This window comes from Sminthopsis crassicaudata, chromosome 2 (genome assembly GCF_048593235.1).
Source record: "Sminthopsis crassicaudata isolate SCR6 chromosome 2, ASM4859323v1, whole genome shotgun sequence".
Lineage (NCBI taxonomy): Eukaryota > Metazoa > Chordata > Mammalia > Dasyuromorphia > Dasyuridae > Sminthopsis > Sminthopsis crassicaudata.
In genome coordinates this window covers 329,834,022-329,857,884 of record NC_133618.1, presented here as the reverse complement: position 1 = coordinate 329,857,884, position 23,863 = coordinate 329,834,022, and the positions used below count along the sequence as shown (strand labels likewise).

The following is a 23,863-nucleotide window of genomic DNA, read 5'->3' as shown; positions in this document are numbered from 1 at the left end:
TTGACATAAATGGTAAACCTCCACATCCTGAAGGGAGAAGACCAATTAAAAAGCCTCACTTGTAGAGTATAGGAAGGAGTGGTTCCTCTGATGTGAGTTTATCCTCCTAATTCTCAGGCATCTCATTACTTCCAAGGCATGTATTCATTGAAACCCAATCACTAAAGCACCAGAATTTACACATGTACTCCTTGGCAAATTGCCTCTCAGATGCTGCCAAACAAACGGCCACATTATCCCTTGATCTCATCAGGTTGGTTGGGAAACTTATCAAATTGAACAGCATCTCCACTGTTCACTAACACTTCTTCACCACTATGTTTTATATTCTCATTTCTGTTAAATATTTCCTGTTCCAGAAAATCAAATTTTGCTGCTTTGAGCCACAGTAGTCCATGGGAGAAATAATTCGGAATAGCTCCCTTGAACCTTAGCTGGCAGAGTTGGTTAAGTATTGAACCAGGAATCAAGAAGACCTGAGTTCAAATCAGGTCACAGAAACTTATTAGCTTTGAGAACCTGGGCAAGTCTCTGAATGCCTTGGTTTCTGCATTTACAAAAACCAGGGATAATACTTGCATCTGCCTTCCAAGGTTTTTATGAGGATCAAATCAGAAATTTATTATAAAGTGCTTTGCAAAGTTTTAAGAGCTTTAGAAATAACAATTATTGTTGTTATTAACTTGGGGAGGCTCTTAACATTTAGCCTGTTTTTTACTGCTTTTCCCATTTTCCATAAAATATATGGTTCTTAGAAATTCCTCGATTCAAATTAACAGGATTTTTTGAGGATCCAGAGTTCCTATAACTAAAGGTGATAACCTCTGACATAATTATACAAATTCAATTAGCAAAGTTAATCTCATCATATTGATTGAGAAACTTATATTGAACAAGGACTCTTTTAATCAATCCTTACATAAATCTTCATGTGTTTAATGTGTTTATGATTTTTCTGCTGTGCAAGTAATCATAGGTAATACTATGGTTTACTTATGTCAAATGCTTGTGATTGGGGCAAATTCCAAAGGTAAAAGGAGGGCCCATATGTGCCTAGAAACAGGGAGAAAGAATCTGTGTTAAAAGAAGAGAAAGTATGAACTGAGAAGCCAGGTCATATTATTGGTAGAGAGAGGGGGTCACATAGACTTGTTGGTGGGTAAAAATTCAGGCCTGGGAAATCAAAGTTAGGAAGTCAGTGTCATAATCGTAAAAGATTCCCAAAGTTTAGTCTTGTTATTGTGTCTGTTTATTTTTCCCTATCCCCTGCTACACTGATGAGCTAGTATGATTTGGAGCCTTTTCTAGAAATGAATGCTAAAAAGAAGCCCTAGTTTATATTTACATTTTAGAATATTAAAGCATTTATTATATTAAGCCCAATTCAAATATAACCTTTTCTCTTTTTTCCCCCCTGTAGTATCCTCTTATATATGGACTGATTTTTGCCACCTGCTGGTGTTCTCTGGTTTGTCTGAGTAGGATTTACTTGGGAATGCACTCCATTCTGGTAAGAAAAATGTTGCCCTTCATACCTCTTATATTTTGCAGAGTAAACAAGTAATTTTATCACAATGATAAACTTATATGAAATCTAAATGGGAAAATAATTTGTAGTTCTTCTAATTTGTTTTCCAAAAAATATCAACATGTAGTTAAGCTTGCCAAGATTTAAATACAGTAATTAAAATCTCTTCCCTTCACTAAATAGGCTTCTAAATCAGTTCTAGCAGTACCTTTAAGTCAATCAATAGTTATGCTTTAACCTTGCCAAAATTTTAAAGAAAATTTGATTTACATAATTTTAAAATAAATCTAATGGGAACATATCCTTGAATATCCAAATTTTTTTGTAGGTTAAAGCAACTGAATGAAAATTTAAAGTGAAAAGAAAAAATAGGAACAGAAGAAAAAGCACTTTTTTGATACTTATGTATCTGCCTTGTCTCATTTAGAATATAAACTTCTCAAAGGTAAAAACTTTAGCTTTTTATATATTATGGATACTCAAGTATTTGTTAGTAACAATCAACTAATATCAGTTGGGGAAGGGTAATGCCTGTGAATGAGGAAGAGATTTTCACATTTCTTTCCCTCTACTCACATTCACCTAGTCTTCCAGATTTTAATTTTCTTCTTATTCAATTGCCCTGATCTAGTTATAAAAACTGACAATTGCAATGTAAGGAAAGCCCTGAACTCAGTGATTAGCTGAAAAAGTAAACCCAAAGTATCATACTTTAAAAAATCCCATTTCAGTTACTGCTAATTGGCAGTAGTTCAATATTTTCTCTAGTAGGTGAGATCTTTTATGTGACTGTACAACTACATTCTATTTATCAGTAGGACAGAGCATCAGGTGATTTAGTGGGCATGTGCTTTTCAGCTTGTATAGTAGCAGTCTTAAGAAAAGGTTCAGGTTTTATGGCTGTGCTTAGAATCATAAAACATTAGAAATGAAAGGGACTTTAGATTTAGTCTAGCTCCCTCATTTTGCAGATGAAGAGACTGTGTTCTAAGGAATTCTGATATTCTTAAATATATAATTCTCCTCCTCCTCCTCCTCCTCCTCCTCCTCCTCCTCCTCTTCCTCTTCTTCCTCTCTCTCTCTTTTTTTTTTTCCTGAGGCAATTGGGGTTAAGTGACTTGCCCCAGGGGTCACACGGCTAGGAAGTGTTAAGTGTCTGAGAGCAGACTGGAACTCACATTCTCCTGATTTCAGGGCTGGTGCTCTTATCTACTGCTCCACCATAAAAAATATACTTTTCAATCATTAATTCTCATTCAGATTCCTTACTTCCAAGTAGCATTTACTATTACTTAGTGATTTCTAGAAGGCATCAAACCCCACTTTAATGACAAATTTGTTTTCTTTTAATTATTTATAAATCCTTTAAATTGCCATTTTATTTCCAGAATACTTTTTTTTTTCTTTCTTATCCTTTTCCCTTAAGTTTATGGTCAGAATAATTTTTATCATGTATATATGTTTCAGCTGGTGAATGTATTATCTGGATACCCTATGTCCTTTATTTTACTTTTTCTCTGAAAATTATGAAAGTTTTCATATAATGAATTTCTTGAAAATCAGCTATAAGATGTTTAAAAAAATTTTTTTTAAATAGAATAGGTAGGTTAACTAGGTAGTAGCGTTTTAGACATTTCTTTGAAGTAGACAAATGACTGGTGAGGCCTTCAATTGGGGTTAAGTGACTTGCCCAGGATCACACAGCTAGGAAATGTTAAGTGTCTGGTACCAGATTTGAATGAAGGTACTCCTGACTTCAGAGCTGGTGCTCTATCCACTGTGCCACTTAGTTGCCTCAGATAGGGCCCTTTTTAACTTTTTGATTTGAAATTTTATTTTGCAAACATGCTTATTAGATATAAATAAGAAACCTGGTTTTCAAAAACTTACATATTCTCAAGAATACCATTTTAAAAACAGTTTCTCCCCACTACAATCTAACCTCCTCATAACTGCCAAAGTGATTTTCCTAAAGCACAGGTCTGACCATGTCAATCCCCAACTTGATAAACTCTGGTGATTTCTTGTTATTTCAAGCCATAAATAGAAACTCCTCTGATTAGTTTTTAAAGCCTTTTACAAATTCTTTCCGCTTACCTTTCAAGCTTTAAAGTACATTACTCATCTTCAGGTAAATCCATCTATGTGCCTTAGCACTGGCTATATTTCATACCTGAAATGTGCTCGTTTTCTCCTCTGCTTATAAAATAGGAATTCTTTATTTCTTTCAAACCTCAGCTCAAAAACTGCCTTCTACATGAAGCTTTTCCTGATTTTCCCCAGTTGCTAGTTGCCTTTATTCCAAATTACTTTTTTTTTTTTTTTGGGGGGGGGGGCATTTCTTTTTTGTCTACCTGTCTATGTACATGTCTTCCAGGATTAGATTATAAACTCTTTGAGGATAAGGACTGCTTCTTTTTTGTCTTTGTTTCCCAGACATCTAGCTCAGTGTTTGGCTTATTAAATGTTTGTTGATTGAGTGGTTGTATCTTTTTAAATGTAACAGAATTTATTAGGCATTTATTCTGTGCTAGGTCCTATTCTGGACAGTAAAAATAAAAAATTAAATGATTTTTTTCCTCACAGATTTTGTGTTCTTTAAATTTTGAATTAAAAGGTAGTAATTATAATAATCAATTTTTATATAGCATATTGAGATTTACAAAGGGATTTTTTCACAGCTTGAAATAGGTTGTGTAAATCTCATTTCCAAATTATAAGTGGCAAAACTGAGTAACTCAGGCATGGTCAATCAACAGTTGTTGAAAAGTAGAAAGGAAATATACATTGATGTAGTTACATTGATGTAGTTCCCTAAGATTGTGTTTTGTGTGTACATTATTTAGTGATGTATGAGATATTTTTGATCCTATAATCCAAGATCATTTTAAAAAGTTTTTTATGTCTTCAGTGATGTTAAGTCTTTGAATAAGTTAAAAAAGACATGAATGAAGTGGATATATGATAGCATTATCCATGATTCTGACCATCTTCCTCCTTTGATTTTCAAGGTCAGTTCTACAGAACAGCCTCAGTCAGAAGAGCTACTGTTTTTTTAGGCTTTTGTGTGTTATCACTAATGGAACATGCCCTTTGTTTTCTTGACTTTAAAAAGTTCAGATCAAGGACAAGTTGAAAGAATTATCAGTAATAATTGTGTACACATCAGTATGTAAAATCAATAAGGTTCTATCTTACCATTTTTTTTATTGCTCAATATTTGAGTTGTTAACTGATAAAACCTTTTTATTTACATTATGGCACTTGACAGAACCACAAATGATAACTTTTCCTAAATTACTAATACTTTAAATTTTAATATCTTTCTTCATTCAAGCCAGTTTCTTTGATACTGTGTTTACTCTTCAGTGTTTACTCTAAAATTAGTTTGGAAGAGCAAGCAGTGATTTTTCTATAATTTATGAATGAATGACTATATGCCTTTTTAGAGCAGTCATCTGAGTTCAGTGATTAGGAGTTGTAAAAATCTACTTTGATTCCACAATGGCAACTTTATTCAGCATTTATTTTGTGCTCTATTTTTTATTAAAATATAATTTATAATTAAAATATAAAGTATTGACTAACCTCTTACTAAGTAGTACTGTGGTCATTGGAAATATAAAGACAAAAATGAATCTTTTTCTCATGAACATTTTATTGAGGGGAAACAACATATAATAAATTATTATATTTCCTCAGTGTTGCTATTAGTTGTAATAATTTCCTTAGTCTACTGGATAGTAGAAGAGCTTTAATATATTTTTTTTTGTTTAAAACAAGCTTTCAAATTTTAATTACTTAAAAAAAATCAAACCTTACTTTAAAATTATTTGAATCAATTATCTCTAAACAATTATTTTGTATTTATGCATTTGTGATATTACTACTAAATGTTAACGTATTATACATTGGGCCTACAACTACAGCATATTTAAAAGTCTTTTTGTAATTATACAACTATTTTGGGAAAATAATGATGGATATTGAAATTAGTAAGCTATGGCAGTACCTCTATTAATAAAAGAGCTGTCTTCTAACAATATACTTTATTATCAGAAATTTTATTCCTTGAGACAGAAAAAAGCAACATATTAATCTTATGAGGCCTCAATTTCCTTGTGTGTAAAATAAGATGATTTTAGCTCTTTCCCTGCTCTAATATTCTATGAATCTTCTGGGGATCTATGACTATGAATTTTTTTGGAAATGGTATTTATACCATAAATTTTATAGTGGTCATTAGTATTCTGAAGATTTTTGAATAGAGGCTGGATGAATAATTTGTCAGGTATATCATATAGAAGGTTCATGATTCATAGTTTGGACAAATGATTTCTAAAACTTTCTAGCTCATTCATCCTGTGACCCTTCTGGTCATTTTTAGAGCTTAAAAGTTTTCCACAATATTTATGTTATCTCTATGGCAATATATTTTACTTAAAAATTTTTTAAATCATAAATTTAATTGTTGGAGTGTTTATTTGCAGAAATCTTAATTAAATTTAACTAATAAAATAGTGAGCATTTTATTATTAGTTTATACTTTCATGCTAATTTTTGGTATCAGATGGACTTTTTACTGACTCAAATACAGGGTCCCTCATATTCATTATGTTCATTATTTGTTCCTTGGTTCTAGGCCAATTTTATCAAAATTTACTTTGCTCTTACTGGTATGGACACTGTCTTAAATGGTTAAATAGTTTAACCATTATAGCCACCAGGTAATATTTTTATGTAAAGTCCTTTTGTAGTATATTAAATATAACATTTAATTGTGAAAAAATTTCATGGAACTATTAAAATAAAAGTAATAAAATAAAATAAATTTTGGTCATATTGAAATTAGAATTGTAAAAGTACAAATTGACTCAGGTGAATAGCTTTCAGTTTCAAAAGTTTCTATGGGTAAAAGTTCAATGGTTAAAAAAATTTTAAGACATTTCAGTGAGTCCAGTTTAAAAAAAAAAAAAAGTTTTACTAAAATAATGTGAAACAAACTTTTTTTAAAAAACAAAATTTTAGAGGAAATACATTCTGCCAAAAATAGGCTTTAGTTTTTAAAAATTCTTAATATAGATTAATTTCATTTATATTACCCTCATAACACACATTTTATAACATGTATGATTTCATGGAAGTAGAAATCCTTGTGATAGCTAATATGTGAAGAATGAACTAATTATTAGATATTTGTCTTATAAAACTTAGGTAAGGGAATTCCCTCTCTGGGTACAGATGTGTAACTTCTCTTTAATGATGTTTAGAGCTCTTCAAGCTCTGAGTTAAGAGCCTGATAACTAAGTCAGGGGTACAAAGTACTATCCTCATAGTCAATACATATTTCTTCCCAGGTTTTCCTGATTTTTGAGACCACAATCACATAGTTCCACTTGATATAAAAATAAAGTTATTAAATGTTTCAATATAGCATATATTTTTAAAATCTAAAACATTATTATTGGTGAATAGAAAAAATAATTAACAGCTTTCTGTTGTTATAACCAAATATACAGACACATTTGCTTGTTTTTATTCTTCCATAGAAAATCCCATCTAATGGGGTAGGAGAGAACACAGTGGTAAACAAAGGATAGTCACACATGGGTTTGTGAAAGACTAAAACTTTGGAGGTTTGGTGTATTTTTGTTTTTGCTTTGTTTTTTTGATTTTTAGCATCTGAAGTCTGAGGTTTAAAGACTAGACTTAGAGCTCCATGTTACCTAGTATCTCCCTCTCCATTTCCTTATAGCAGTCAGATAAAGTTGTGTTTGAAACAGAGCAGATAAATAGCATGATATAATGGAAACCAGCCCATTGAACTTAGAAGCCTAGAAATTTCAGGTATGATACATACTAACTGTGTATCTTAGGACAAGTTATCTTTATTTCTCTGAGCCTGTTTTCTTCTCTACAAAGTAGACATCATTGGATAACATTGATCATTAGTTCTCTTAACACTTGCTCTACTTTCCTTTCAGAGCTGTTATTAGGAACAAATGAGTTAATATAGGTAAACTACTTTTTAAGATTAAAGTTTTATGAGTTTGCAATTATTATAACAGTAGAATCTTTACTCTAAAATTTATTCATATAAAACTCTTAAGACAACTTAAGGGTATGAGATTCTGTGAATTTTTCATTTGCAATTTTTCATTCTTTAAAAGTTTTTAAAGAACAAACCTTTTAAAAATTGGCTGATGATTTGCTATTTTCATTCATCTCTACTGTTCCATGGAAATTCTTTTAATCATTGATAAAAAATGTTAGTGCCCATTAGATGTCAGGATACTTTCTTAGGCTCTGAAAATGTCTTCTATTTATTTTGTTCTTTATAATTTCTGAACATTAATCTTTGATTATTTTATTGTTGTTCTTTCTGTTTCCATTGTCATCATTAGATTGTTTTCATGTCTGTTTACATCATGTTTTTAATCAGCTCGTGTAAATCTTTACATGTTTCTCCATATTTATCACATTTGTTGTTTCTTAAACATCGCTGTTATTATTCAGGCCTGGCTTTGTGACCCTGTAGACCTTAGCATGCCAGTGCAGCAGCCATAGGATTTTCTTTGCAAAGATCTTGGTATTTCCTTCTCCTTTGGATTAAGGCAAAACAGTAGTTCAGTGTCTTTTCCAGGGTCATACAACTAGAAAGTATCTTGAGGCTAAATTTGAACTCAGGTTTTCCTGGCTACAGCCCTAACACTCTATCCACTCAACCACCTAGCTACTCAAGCTTTGGTTTATGCAGAAGTCCTAATGGTGGTATTGCTAGGTCAAAGAGCACACACAGTTTAATCCCTCGAGCCTATTTCCCAATTGCTTTCCAAAATGGTCAGGCAAATTCATAGCTCCACAAGCAAACAATACATTATTAAATCTATTCTCCCACAGCCTCAGTAGCATTTGCTGTTTTTCTATTTTGTTGCCTTTACTAGTCTGACAATAAACTCCTTGAGGGGCAGGGACTGTCTTGCATCCTCAGTTCTCAGCACAGTGCCTGGCACATAGTAGGCATTTAATAAAAGTTCATTGAATGAATAAAAGATATGAAGTAGAATCTCAAAATTGTTTAATTTTCATTTGTCTAATTATTAGTGATTTAAACCACTTTTTTCTTGTAATTATTACTTGTAGTTATTCTTGTAGTTATTAATAGCTTGGTTTTCTTCTGGAAACTGCGGTAAACAACATCTTTTTTTTGAACTCTTTATAATTCATATTTCTATGATTTTTTTATTATGATAACTTACACCTCAAATTTTAGAGAACATTTCATTTATTTAAGAGTACATCTCTTAAGCTTTGGTTTAATATAAAACTGGCAGAATTTTTTTTTTATCTTCTACTTATTCTGTTTTATACCCATTATGTAGATTGTTTTCTTCTTATTGTTTTCCTAAAGTTTATAGTCTTTTAGTTTTCTGAATGTTAAAAAGTTTTAACTTTAAAAGAGCAAAATAACACCTTACTAAAACTGTTTTTTCTTTCTATCTTCAGGACATTATTGCTGGATTCCTGTATGCTATATTTATCTTAGCTGTCTTCTATCCATATGTGGAGCTGATTGATAACTTCAACCAAACTTACAAATATTCTCCACTAATTATCATCAGTTTACATTTAGCCTTGGGGATCTTTTCCTTCACCCTTGACACTTGGAGTACATCACGAGGAGATACAGCTCAGATCCTGGGCAGTGGTGCAGGAATTGCATGTGGATCTCATGCTGCTTACTGCATTGGTCTAATGTCAGATCCTCCTCTTGATACATTGCCATTAACTGTTCCCTTCATCACCGTGACTCGTTTTGGAAAAGTCATATTGCGGATTCTAATAGGAATGGTATTTTTGCTACTAATTAGAATTGTAATGAAAAAGATCAGCATCCCATTGGCCTGTAAAATATTTGGTATAAAAAGTGATGATATTCGAAAAGCAAGACAGTGCATGGAAATTGAACTTACTTATCGTTATATAACCTATGGAATGGTTGGCTTCTCTATCACATTTCTGGTTCCTTGCTTATTTTTCTTTATTGGCCTTTCCTGATGGCCTATCATTTATGAGAAAGGCAGTATGTGAGAATAATTCTGAGGCAAAAGTCAGTTCAATGCTTTTGCAGAAATTTTACTTAAATAAGTATTTAAGTGAACATAAAGCAGAGAGAGTGCTTTTTACCACTGCATCTGGATATTGTTTTGGAGAATGCTAAGAAGTTTCAACATCGAGAAAGTTATGGACATCCCTTAAGTATGATGTTTTGGGGTATTTTATACATTTGGGTTGTAGATCTACATATAATATATTTTAAGGTATGTCATTATATATTTATATACCTAATATATTATATGTGAGTCTAAATAAACAATGGGCTTGTATAAATAAACATAAATAATATTCATTCAGTTATGCCTTTGTATTTGGATTTAATCCAGGTACGTTGTGATAACCTGGCAAAAAAAATTTTTTTCTTTATTTAGAATGTGAGCCATTTCTTAATTTAATCACATGCTTAATGAAAACAAAATTAGTATGCAAACCATTTATCTGTTTATTACCTCCTTATCACCTTTCATGGTAAACTTGTTGATCTACATAGGAGGCATTTAATGGACCAAATTTGAAGTAAAATTAACTTTTGCATTCAAAATTTTTTGGTTTTAAAAACTTTTTTTTGTTTGTTTTTTGTTTTAGTTCTGTGTACAGTTGAAAATATTTTGGTTTGCATTCATTTTAGAGTTCTCTATAATGATTCAGGTACTGTATTTTACTGCGTATTAATTGTGCCTTTCTGTTGCTGAATTAAGAAATGCCATGTATACTGTGATGTAAAAATAGGACTGATAACTCTATCTTCAATGACATAATTAGGGAAATTTTTTTTAACTTATGTTGAGAAAATTCTGAGGAGTTTAGAAGTAAACTATACATGGTAGCTTGTATGTTGATAAATAGAACGAACTAAGCTTTCTCAGTGACTTTAACAGCTAATGGATTGTGTAGTCTATAGGATTTTTTGGTTGTTAAATTACAGGAAGATTTTTTTTTTTGCACATTGTCTTGACTATTGCAGGTTAGTATTTCTAGCAGAGAGAAATGTAATTGAAATGTAGGCGGTGGAACATTAACTCAGCTTCATTTATAATATTCTTCTTAAATTATTTCCCAAGGCCTGTGGTTGACAGTGTTAATCTTTCTGGTTTAATCCATTTACTGATGACTTAAGACAGAATAAATAATTTAAAAGAGAGTAGTAACTACTATCTCCAGATCCTATAATTTTTCAGTTTTATTTCTTTATAAAACTTGGAAGCAGTATTAGGCTATCATTTATTCCGTTTACTTTTTTATACTTGAGGTTTAATTTCCTTTGAAATTAAGTTAATATTCATTTCCTACAATTAAATTTCATATATGAGGAAATTACTATGTAAACATCAGGATAACTTATTGGTGATTTTAATGCAATATCTATATTGTGGACCCAGGAAGTAGCCTTAAAAATATTTTTGTTTTGATAAATAATAGCTACTGCAGCTCACAGTTAATTGAGACCTTGGGTTGACAACTGGCCTAAATTTAATCTGTTAACTACAGTTCAAGCATTAATATTTATAGGAACTAATTGATATCTATTCTTTTAAAGATGAGAAAGTAGCTTTTCTTTTCCAAATTGGAGTTCAGAAAAATGAATTTAGGAGAATATTTTCCATGAGTTGATTTCTGTACTATGCTATGCATTTATATTGAGTTTAAAACAATATTAGTTTGCACATATTCATTGTGTTTTTTTCTATGCTAAATATATCTAAAAATAAAAACCAAATTTAAGATTTTCTTTTACAAATTTTTTTTTTTTTTGGCACTATTTGGTAAGCATCTTGAACACATGGTTAGAATTTTCATTCAAAAAGGCTTTTTTCTTAAACAATCTATTATTATAGCTCATTCAATAGCCATTAATTTTTATCTTTGTTTGATTTTAGTTCTAGACAGAGCCCTTTAGCGATCTAATCCAACTTCTCTTATTGATTAGGACTCCTAAGTTAATGAATTAATTAGCATTTGTGTGGCACCTGCTATAGGCCAGGCCCTGTGCTAAGCACTAGAGGATCTGACTGAGGCCCTGTAAGGGTGAATGGACTTTTCTCAGGTCACAGAGATAGAAAATGAAGCATTTCCTTTGCAATCTAATGAGTCTTCCTTTTATTCTTTTATAATAGTCTTGGATTGTAATAAAGTGCATTGTACCTTTTTAAAAAATTATTAAATCTATGGCTAATTGTTAGTGGAATAAAAATTATGGATTTATTTCCAAAATTGTGATTTTAGTATTTGTAGTTGATATCATTAGCATTCTGTGATTAATCAACATGTTGAGAAAAGATAACTTTTCCAAATAGAACAAAGCAATAATGAGATGAATTTTTAAAGGAGTTAGAAAAATGTTAGTTCCAGATATGATTGAAAAATGATAACTCAGTGCATAGTAGGCTTTTAAGGTATACAAAGCACTTTCCTCATAATAACCTTGTGAAAGTAGATAGTATTTTAAAATTATATTATCCCCATTTACTAATGAAAAGATAAGCTTGAAAAGGCTGTGATTCATCCAAGTGTACTCTATTAAACAAGTGGCAAAGCTGGGATTCAAACTCATATCTTATGTCTTTGGTTTTTTTTGAGAAATGCAGAAAACTCATATTAAGGTCTTATGTAAATTACTAATCTTATCTATTTAATAACAAGTGAAATTATAAGATCTTTCAAACTATAAAAGATAACATGTATCTTAAGGACAATATAATATACATCCACTGCTCTGTACAGAATTAAAATGAAAATCTTCCAACAAAAATATTTGACAAATGGTAAATCTAATTCAAACACAACTAAGCATCATAAATTACCAGGTACATGTGGTATATAATTAATGCTCATCACTAAAAATTCTTTTGAGTTTTTTTTTATTCAAAGCCTTTTTTCATGTTAATAAACATATGCAAAAATATTTGTCAGCTTATACCAAAAATGTCTTAAATATAGCTTTAAAGGTGAAATAGTACTTTTGATTTTCTTGCTTTTAAAGATTTTTTAAAAAGCATGATTAGAAGACATTTTTTAAAAAAATTAAACTTGTGAGGGAATCTGAAAGATTTCCAAGTTGCTAAGCTGTGGGCAGTTTGTCAAGTTTTATAAATTATTGCAACTCCGTTCAGAGTAAATAGATTGTTTTTAGTTTTTAAATTGAAGTGAGTTTTTAACACCTGGTTTTTGAGTGATTATGTAAGATGTAAGTTATTTAGCACAATAAAAAGAAAAGGTTTTAATATACTATTTTAAGAGCCACTTTTGGATAGAACCCTCTATAGAAAACCCTCTTGAGGTTTCATATAGCCTCAGTGTGCTATATTCTTTTCCCAATCAGTATAATCAGACTGTCTTAAATAAATAAATAAATAAGCTTTAGGTACTTTTACATTCAGTAGATTCTATTATATATTGTGTTGTTATATTACTTTTTAAAACATTCTAAAAATAGATTTTTTTAAAAATATGGAACAGACTAGAATTGTTTGGCTGCTCTTTCCTTTTTTCTCCCTCTTCAAAATTACCTGCATAGAGTTCCTGCATATTTAGAAATACCTATTTGAAGGTTCTTCTCCTGGTTATTTGAGACAGGTCTGCTATTAGAGAGATGTTCACTTTTTAGTTTTGTCTTTTAATAAGCTCCTATTAACCAGCTTTCTCACCACTTCTACCTATACTTTTCTTCCATGGGGATCAAACAGCTAGTAGCTAAAAGGTACAGAGAAACAGAAATTTAATTTTGCTCTTCTAACTACCACAATTTTTTTTTGATCAATTTGTGAATCTCCTTGCTGAAAAGTTATTTTTGCTTAAAGTTTCCTATTAAGTAGGCTAGAAGCTTTGTGCTTTTTCTAGATTTTCTTAAGGGGCTTTAGCTGTTTTCTCTTGCAGAATTACATTCAGCACTATCTTCTCAGGAATTTCTAGAACATATCCTCTGGGAATTTGTAAGAGAGTTCCATAATTATTATTCCCAGCTACTTTTTTCATGGGAATAAGATTCCGCCCACCCCAAAGTGGATTCTGATAACTAGTTTCATATTGTCTGTAATCTCATTATGATTCTTCAAAAGTTGCACACATGCAGCTTAAACTTTTAAGAAATTTCTGTAATACATATAAGATAATTCATTGCATATATTTAGTTTATTATCTAATTAAGAAGGAAATTCAAGGTAATTAGCTAACCAAAGTATTTTGGTTTTCTCTAGTTTGTTTAGGATACTCTTAATATTTTTCTATTGAGGAACTGAGCAGTTTTATTATACTAAGAAGGTTAAAAAACAAACAAACATAACTAACCACAGCAGTATTTGTTTTCAGATTTGAGTTTTCTTTATTCTTTAGTCTAAATAGTTAACATGTGATTTTCAATTTGTAAACAAAATTTAAAATTCTGTTATCTGTAAGATTTTTATTACTTTGGGTATGTAAATATTTAAGGGCTGGCAATAATTCAGGTACTTAAAAATAAGTTTTGCATGTAGTAAGTACAATACATCTATTATCTAAAATGTGGTTTGTGTCCAATTCAGTTTTAAGATATTACTTATTCAATGTTTAAATGAGATTTACAAGAGAAAAATACATTCAATTCATATGGGAATACAAGCTGTATAACTTCCAATCCCTTCTAAATCCCTTTGTAGAATTGAACTGAAAATAAAATCTTGTGGGATTGACCGGTATGCAATAAACTAGCTACTTAATGTAAATTAAAAATTTGGCTAGAGTGTCATTTTAAATCTAATTGTCAATCCTATACAATTCAGATGTAAATTTTTAATGAAAAACAGAACTGTCAGAAAATACATGGGGTTGGCAATATTTCAAAACGTGGATGCCAGGTTGGACTTTTTTCCTCCTTTCTTATGATCCTATATAAATTCAAAAACTTCTAAGGCTCTAAAGCTAAACATTAGTCCTGTCTTCAAATGCTACTTTTGGAACTTGGTTGGGCTTTTTTAATTTGAAAGGTAATAGAGCAGGGGTCCTCAAACTATGGCCCTCAGGCTATATGCTGAGGATGTTTATGTGGCCTGCAGAGGACGTTTATGCAGCCCAAGGGTTAAGGCAAAATCAGACTGCTAACTCGGGTTAGCAAGGTGAACTTCCGGCACTGGGCTGAGGGGCGGAGATGGAATGTGAGTTTTTGTTTTTACTGTAGTCCAGCCCTCCAACAGTCTGAGGCACAGTGAACTGGCCCCCTATTTAAAAAGTTTGAGGAACACTGTAATAGAGTATAATCCCATGGTGAAACTTATCTTTTGTAGAGTTCTCCTAATACCATAAAAAAGCTAATTAGAAAGGATACCTAACTAAGATGATTCACAGGGAAAAAAATGATCCAAAGGTCATTAGAACTCTAGAGCTTATCTAGTTCAATTCTCAAGTTAGAGACAAAAGTGCTTTGAAAAGGTAAGTAACTTTTCCATGGCTTCATTATGACTTGTTGATATGAACCAGTAGCAATAGAACCTAGTTCTCCTGGCCTAATGCAGTGTTCTTTATCCTACCCAATTTGTCTATGCTCAAGTAAATGGAGACAAAATGAATCGTAAGCGCTTCAAATTTTTATCTTCATTGTGAATATTAATAGTTAAGAGATTTTCTTGAGCAACATTTTTTTAAGTTCAAAAAACATTTCATGATCTCACAAAGATAATCTAGTTAAGCAAATGTTCCATAAAAATCCAATTTAATTAATATTCTAATTTTAATAGAAATGTGGTAAACTTAAATAATAGATTATGAATACCTATTTTTTATAATTTTTTGTAACTAAGAAATATACATTTTCAAAGACCAATCTTTTTGCAATGTAGAGAATACACTTATTTAAATTCTATAGGAATAACTATACTGTCCAATTTTTTAAAAAAATGTTTAAAATACAAATTTTTTCTTATGTTTATGTGACATTTCCATCTGAAAGTCTTTTCTTTAAAAAGAAAAACTTTTATGGTTTAATCTATAGGTTCTGAATTATCACAGTTTTAGATATTGAAAAGCATCTTAAAAGCTATATAATTCATTTTCCCACCCAATACAAGAATAGCTTTCATAATATCACTGACAGCAAGCCATATGGAATTCTTCAAAGTTTTTTTTTTTTTTCCCCTTGAGGCAATTGGGGTTAAATGACTTGCCCAGGATCACATAGCTAGGGAAGTATTAAGTGTCTGAGAACAAATTAGAACTCAGGTCCTCCTGATTTCAGGGCTGGGGCTCTATCCACTGCACCAGTTAGCTGCCCCCATAGGCAATACTTCCAAGTAGCAGGGTACTCCATTTTTAAAGCAGCATGTTCCTCTGTTCCATTAGCTACCTGGGGTCTAAAAGTAGTTTTCCATTTATAGAAAGTGAAATCCCTCCCCACTGAAGTGTAAAAAGTTACCATGAAGTTTAATTGAAAGAAATAGAATAATAGGGGAGGAGCGGAATGGATCAGGACTGGTTCTGGGAAAACATTTGTCAATCAGGGAGAAAATGGAAGAATGTCATAAAATAATGATGAGAAAAGAGCTACTATATATTTGATATTTAAAAGGAAATTTGAAGCTCTTGGAAAAGAGGAAACTAAATGTTCTAAAGAAGCAGATGTCCTTTAAGAAGTGACAGTAGAGCCACAGTCTCATTCAGTGAAGATTAGAGAAGACAGGAATAGGTGCTCATTGGAGACTACTATGTGTTATAAAGGCAACTGCTTGTCAACCTGATAATAGGACTTATATCAAAGACACAATAGAGAAACTTCCAAGAATTTTTAAAACAAGATAACTTATTACCAACTTCTATTGATTCATAGTCACAAATGGCACTGTTCAAAGAAAATTTTTTAAATTCACCAAAGATTATGAAGTTTTGAGGCAAGAAAATGACAACGGCCCAAGAGGGTGGGCAATGCCCAGCCACAGACCATGTAAGGCCAGTGAAATTATTTGCTAAGGTATCACTTAGGTGATATGAGCTGAGAGCTATAATAACCTCCCACTGCTTGAGTTTTATAAATTGATAATTTTGCATGTTCTGTGAATGATGTTATAAATATCCAAATGACCCTTGGCACAAAAAAAGGTTCCCTAGTCCTGCCTTAAGATGAAAGAAAATTAGAAACTGATTTGGGAGGCTTGACTGAGAAGGTAAAATCTATGAAAGGAATTTTGTAAAATAATTTGATGTACAAAAGAAAGTATCAAAAAAAGAGAAAAGGATGAATTTACCTATGAGTAAAGCAATTAGGAACTGTTTTGCCCAATTATATGCCAATAGATATAATGATCTAAGTGAAATGAAGTTTTATCAAAATATGAATTGCTCAGATTAACAGAAGAAGAAATAGAATACTTAAATACACTTAAATGACTTCTTTATTATTATTGGAAAAATAAATTTAACAAGTTATAGGTGACCTTCCTTAAAAAAATCCCTATGACCAAATGGACCAAGTTAAATCTCCAATTCTAAAGTGAATTCTACCACAAATATTTAAAAAACAATCCATTACAATATTAAACTTTTTGGGAAAATAGGCAAAGAAATCATATTAAATTCCTTTTCACCACACAGATATGGTGTTGACACCTAAACGGGGAAGAGCAAAAACAGGAAATTATAGACCAATTTCTCTAATGAATATCGAAGCAAAAAACTGAAATACTAGCAAGATTATAGCAGTGTATGACAACGATCATATCCTATGAGCAAGTTGGATTTATATCAGAAATGCAGAGTGGGTTCAGTATTAAGAAAACTCACCAGCATGATTGACCATATCAATGACAAAATAACATAATTTAATAGATGCAGAAAAAGCATTTGACAAAATCAAACACCCATTGCTATTAAAATCAATAGAGATCTTAGAAACAAATGGGAATTCTCCTTAAAATTAAAAAATAGATAAGTATCTAAAACCAGTAGCAAGCATTATTTGTAATGTGGATAAGCTAGAAGCCTTCTCAATAAGATGGAGTGAAGCAAGGATGCCAATTATCACCACCATTTTAAAAAATATTTTACTAGCTATACAGAAGTAGAACATTGTACATGATGAGGTAATAGGGAACCTCAAAATGATGAGGTAACTTGAACCAAATCATGAGATAAATACTTAATAATGAGGTATATACCTCAATAGGATTAAGTGAGGTCTAGTGGCAGGATTCGGGGTACAGGGAGTCACATGGAGCTCCCCTGCAACCCCCTTAGGATTCGGCACAAGGATACAAAGTTAAATCAGGTCTAGAGGCGGCGAGAGTCCCCTGTAAATGAATTTACAGGCCCGAAAACCTAGATGGGTAAAAGATGTTTATTGCAGGGTTTGGAAGCAAAGTTAAGGTCTGGTTAGTAAAAGGCATTAGATAGAGGAAGATATACACCGAAAGTTGCGGGGACAGAAAATCTCTGATGCAAGCATCTTGGCTGGCATCTTTCAAATCTCTGAACCAAAGATGGTTCTAGCTTTGCTCTTTTTATCTGCTTGAAGAAGTAATGAGCGGAGCTCAGGTTAATTCCTAGAAGGCCAGATTTTTGGCAGGCTTTATCCAAGCCAGCTCAGATCCAGTGGGGGGCTGGGTACAAGCCCAGACTAGTTTGACCAGATCTTGTATCAAAGTCCAAGTCCCAAAGGAAGTTGTAGATCAAACAAGGAATACCAAAGGGGCTACCGCCCTCAACAGTACATAGTAAAAACAATACTATACAATAATTTACAAAGTTGTAAATGACTTAGTTTTTCTCACCAATGCAATCATCCAATAAAATTCCAAAGGACTCATGATGAAAAGAAGTGATAGAGAAAGAAGCATACTATTTTTCACTTTCTATATTTTGTTTTGTTTTTGTTTTTTGTTTTTGTGGTTTATTTCCCTTTGGTTCTTTGTCTTCTTTCACAACATGACCATTAGTATGGCTTCATGATTGAGTACACACATACATATATACATATGTATTGCTACTGTTTCAGAGAGGAGGGAGGTGAGAGGGAAAGGAAATTAGGAACCCAAAATTTTTAAAAAGTGAATGTTAAAAATATCTTTACATATAACTGAGGAAAAATATTGTTTTAAAAAATCTTGAGTAAAGATTCTGACTATAGCAATAAGAGAAGAAAAAGAAATTGAAAGAACTGGAATAGATAATGAGGAAAAGTGTAGCTAAGTGGTACAGTGGAGAGAAGTCAGGGCCTAAAGTCAGAAAGACACCTCTCTGAATTCAAATGAAGCTTCAGACACTACCTGTATGTCCCTGGGCAAATCACTTAACCCTATTTCAATTTTCTCATTTGTTAAATAACGGAAAGGAGGAAATGATAAACCACTAAAGTTTTTTTTACTAAGAAAATTCCGAATGGGATCACAGAGTTGGATAGAACGGAAACAACCAAACAATAACAAATGAAGAAACAAATTATTACCCCACAAATATGATGATATACTTAGAGAATCAACTAAAAAACAAAAACAAAAAACAAAAAACTAGTTAAAATAACAAGTTTACCAAAGTTGTAGGATATAAAGTAACCCACATAAATTATCAGCATTTCTATGCTGATGGGAAGGTGGCTTATCCATACCAGATCTCAAGCTGTATTATAAAGTGGTAATCAAAACAATATTGTATTGGCTAAGAAACAGTGGTGGCTCAGTGGAAAAGATTGGGGTAATGGCCACAATAATTTAGTGTGTGATAAACCTAAAGATCCACATTTTGGGGTTAACTCAATATTTCACAAACACTGCTGGGAAAACAAAAACAATTTGGCAGAACCTAGATACAGACCAATATCTCACACTGTAATCCAAATTAAGGTCAAAATGAGTACATGATTTAGACATAAAGGACAGTATAAACAAATTAGCATGGAAGTTTACCTGTCAGATATATGAATAAAAGAATTTATGACCAAACAAGAGAGATAATACATGATTACAAAATGCATAATTTTGATTATATTTAGAAAATTTTGCACAAACAAATGCAATGTAGCAAAGATTAGAAGGGAAGCAGAAAACTGGGAAATTTTTTTTTTTTAATAGCAGGTGTCTGATAAAAGTCTCATTTCTCATACAGAGTACTGAGTTAAATTTATAATACAAGTCATTCCCAATTGATAAAATGAAATTAAAGCTAGCTATAGTCATTAAAAATGCTCTTAAATCACTATTAGAAAAATGAAAATTAAAACAGCTTTGGGGGTACTATGTCATACCTCTGAGATTGGCTGATATAACAGAAGAAAATATAAACGTTCATAGGGAAATGGGAAAACTGGAACTCTAATGCAGTATTGGAGTTATGAACTGATCCAAACATTCTGGAGAGCAATTTAGAACTATGCCCTAAATATACACAGATGTATATCCTTTAATCTAGCAATGCTACTAGTAGGTCTGTATCCCCAAAAAAAGGACCAATTTGTACAAATATATTTGTAGCAGCTGTTTTTGTGGTGGCAAAGATTTAGAAACTGAGGTGATACCCATCAACTGGAGAATGGCTGAACAAATTGTCATATATGATTGTAATGGAATACCATTATGCTATAATAAAGAATAGGATGCTTTCAGAAAAACCTGGAAAGACTTAGATGAATCGTTGCAAAGTGAAGTGAGCCAAACCAGGATACGCAACAGCAACAATATTTGTACAATGATCACCTGTGAAATGACAACTCTTCTCAGGAATAGAATGATTCAAGACAATTTCAAAGACAATTATATAATGGAAAATATTTTTCACCTCCAAAGAAAGAACTGATAGAATCTGAATGTAGATTGAATCATAATATTTTTCACTTTATTTGGGGAGAGGGAGTGAGAGTGAGTCTGTTTTCTTTTACAACATGACAAATATGGAAATATGTTTTGAATGATTGCATATTTATAATGTATATCAAATTGCTATTTTAAATATAAAATTATTTTTACATGTAATTGGAAAAAAAATAAAATACTTAAAATGAAACCAAAATAAAGGAATTTGGACTTAGGGAACACTGCTTAAAATATATCAATGACAGACTCCTGACAAGAGATGTTCTAAACTAGGACTAGTAAGAAATCTTTATAGCAACTTTTTCTCATAAAAGTTTCATTTCTTAGATATGTAAGGAATCTTAATTGATAAAATATATGAAGAAGCAGTATCCAACTGAAGAAATCCAAGTTATCAATAATTTTATGAAAAATGCTTTAGGGGCAGCTAGGTGGCGCAGTGAATAGAGCACCAGACCTGAATTCAGGAGGACCCGAGTTCAAATCTGGTCTCAGACACTTAACACTTCCTAGCTGTGTGACTCTGGGCAAGTCACTTAACCCCAGCCTGGGGGGAGGGGGAGAAAAGACAAATGCTTTAAAACAATTAAAGAGAAAAACAAATTAAAACAATTCGACTTTTTACCTTTCAGATTAGCAAAGTGGCAAAAAAGGAAAATGTCAAATTCTGTTGGGCTAATGTAATGTTGGAACTATGAAATGTTCTAGCATTCTGGAAAGCAGTTTAGAACTAGACCCATAAAGCAATTAAACTGGGCATATTTGACCTAGCAATGCTACTATTACATTTATACCCCAAAGAGAGTAAAGAAAAAGTTCACATGTTCAAAAATACTGTAGCTTTTTTTGTGATGATCTAGGGGGAGGGGAGAGTAAAGAGACAATTTCTGTCTCTTTCCTCTTGACCAGAAAATGACTTTGTGAAATTTAAAAAGTCAAAATAATTTGGACTTCCTAAAAAGTGTCCATTCAGCATATCTGGAACATCAGTAGCTAACATATTAAGTGTTAAGCCGAGTGAATATAATAAAGATGACAATGCTCCCTAAACTATTTATTTAGTGTTATACCAATCAGACTCCCAAGAAACTATTTTAATGACCTAGAAAAAAATAACAAAATTCATATGGAAGAACAAAAGGTGAAGAATTTCAAGGGAATTAATGAAAAAAAAATCAAATGCAAGTGGCCTAGCTGTACCTGATCTAAAACTATATTATAAAGCAGCAGTCACCAAAACCATTTGGTATTGGCTAAGAAATAGACTAGTTAATCAGTGGAATAGGTTAGGTTCACAGGACAAAATAGTGTATAACTATATCAATCTAGTGTTTGACAAACCCAAAGATCCCAACTTTTGGGATAAGAATTCATTATTTGACAAAAGCTTCTGGGAAAACTGGAAATTAGTATGGCAGAAATTAGATATGGACCCACACTTAACACCATATACCAAGATAAGATCAAAATGGGTCCCTAATTTAGGCATACAGAACGAGATCATAAATAGAGGAACGTAGGATAGTTTACCTCTCAGACTTGTGGAGAAAGAAGGAATTTGTGATCAAAGGAGAACTAGAGATCATTATTGATCACAAAATAGAAAACTTTGATTATATCAAATTAAAAAGCTTTTGTACAAACAAAACTAATGCAAAACAAGATTAGAAGGGAAGTAACAAATTGGGAAAATATTTTTACAGTTAAAGGTTCTGATAAAGGCCTCATCTCCAAAATATATAGAAAACTGACTCTATAAGAAATCAAACCATTCTCCAATTGATAAGTGGTCAAAGGATATGAACAGACAATTTTCAGATGATGAAATTGAAACTATTTCCACTCATATGAAAGAGTGTTCCAAATCACTATTGATCAGAGAAATGCAAATTAAGACAACTCTGAGATACCACTACACACCTATCAGATTGGCTAAGATGACAGGAACAAATAATGATGAATGTTGGAGGGGCTGTGGGAAAACTGGGACATTGATGCATTGTTGGTGGAGTTGTGAAAGAATCCAACCATTCTGAAGAGCAATTTGGAACTATGCCCCAAAAGTTATCAAACTCTGCATATATGGCCTTTGATCCAGCAGTGCTACTACTGGGTTTATATCCCAAAGAAATACTAAAGAAGGAAAAGGGACCTGTATGTGCCAAAATGTTTGTGGCAGCTCTTTTTGTAGTGTCTAGAAACTGGAAAATGAATGGATGCCCATCAATTGGAGAATGGTTGGGTAAATTATGGTATATGAATGTTATGGAATAATTATTGCTCTGTAAGAAATGACCAGCTGAATGAATAAGAGAGGCTTGGAGGGACTTACATGAACTGATGCTGAGTGAAATGAACAGAACCAGGAGATCATTATACACTTCAACAACGATACTATATGAAGATATATTCTGATGGAAGTGGATATCTTCAACATAGAGAAGATCTAATCTAATTCCAATTGATCAATGATGGACAGAATCAGCTACACCCAGAGAAGGAACATTGGGAAATGAGTATAAACTTTTCCCTATTGTCTTTCTTCCCAGGTTACTTTTACCTTCTGAATCCAATTCTTCCTGTGCAACAAGAAATTCGGTTCTGCACACATATATTGTATCTAGGATATACTATAACATATTTAACATGTATGGGATTGCCTGTCATCTAGGGGAGGGGGTAGAGGGAAGGAGGGGAAAACTCGAAATAGAAGTGAGTACAAGGGATAATGTAAAAAAAATTACCCATGCATATGTACTTGTCAAAAAAAATTATAATTATAAAATTAATAATAAAAAATAATATTCTGCACCTGGAAATATATGAAATAAGCTAAAGACAAACTAGACATTGTCATAGTTTTACAAGGAGCATGGTAGAAGGGTTCATCAGGACACTACAGAAGAGACAAAAGAACTTTGTCAACTAGGAATTATCAGTTATTCCTTTGTCACATATGCTCTTTCTTGTGTTCTCTAAGCTGACTCCACTTTCTCCTGGACTCTTTTTGTACTTTTGAGAGAACTTGGCCCCAATTGGAGATTATTTTGTACCAACCACAGCTCTGATGAAGTTCTTCCTATACTACAGTTAATATTTATTTCTAAAAGCTAATTAAGCCTGGCTGACTAATTGATATCAACTCATAATCAATAGAAACATACCAATGGGGGCTACAGTACCAAAAAAAAAAATAGAACCCCAATCCCTCCATTTTACCCTTGGAACAAGTAACTGCATTCTAAAGATCTAGTCTGCCAATGAGAGTGGTGGTTGGGGTAATGAGTCCCACAACCTACTTTACATGTTATAGTGGAGATTCATTTTGGGATCTGAGTTGAACTTAATCGCTGCTGAGTTCCTGTTCAACTGAAATTCTGTGAGTTTGTGGATTCTTTTAGAAAATTGTTTTTGTTAAAATTAAAATCTGCCTCAGCCTATATCCAATAACTGACCT

At 32.1% G+C, this 23,863-nt stretch overlaps 2 protein-coding genes across 3 annotated transcripts in view; both read left to right on the top strand.

Annotated features, from left to right (window-relative positions):
• The window catches only part of SGPP1 (sphingosine-1-phosphate phosphatase 1), a 45,205-nt gene extending 30,855 nt beyond the window's left edge, over positions 1-14,350 (top strand). Inside the window, exons 2-3 of one of the 2 annotated variants that reach the window (XM_074290329.1) lie at positions 1,421-1,510; positions 9,035-14,350. In XM_074290329.1, coding sequence (XP_074146430.1) covers positions 1,421-1,510; positions 9,035-9,586 — 642 coding nt within the window. In that variant the 3' untranslated portion in view covers positions 9,587-14,350. The remainder of the gene's footprint in view (positions 1-1,420; positions 1,511-9,034) is intronic. The other variant, XM_074290330.1, reaches the window with a different exon arrangement.
• Positions 1,425-23,863, top strand: part of WDR89 (WD repeat domain 89) — a 59,227-nt gene continuing 36,788 nt past the window's right edge. The window contains exon 1 of the mRNA XM_074290332.1: positions 1,425-1,510. The gene's annotated coding sequence lies outside the window, so the exon portion shown is untranslated. The remainder of the gene's footprint in view (positions 1,511-23,863) is intronic.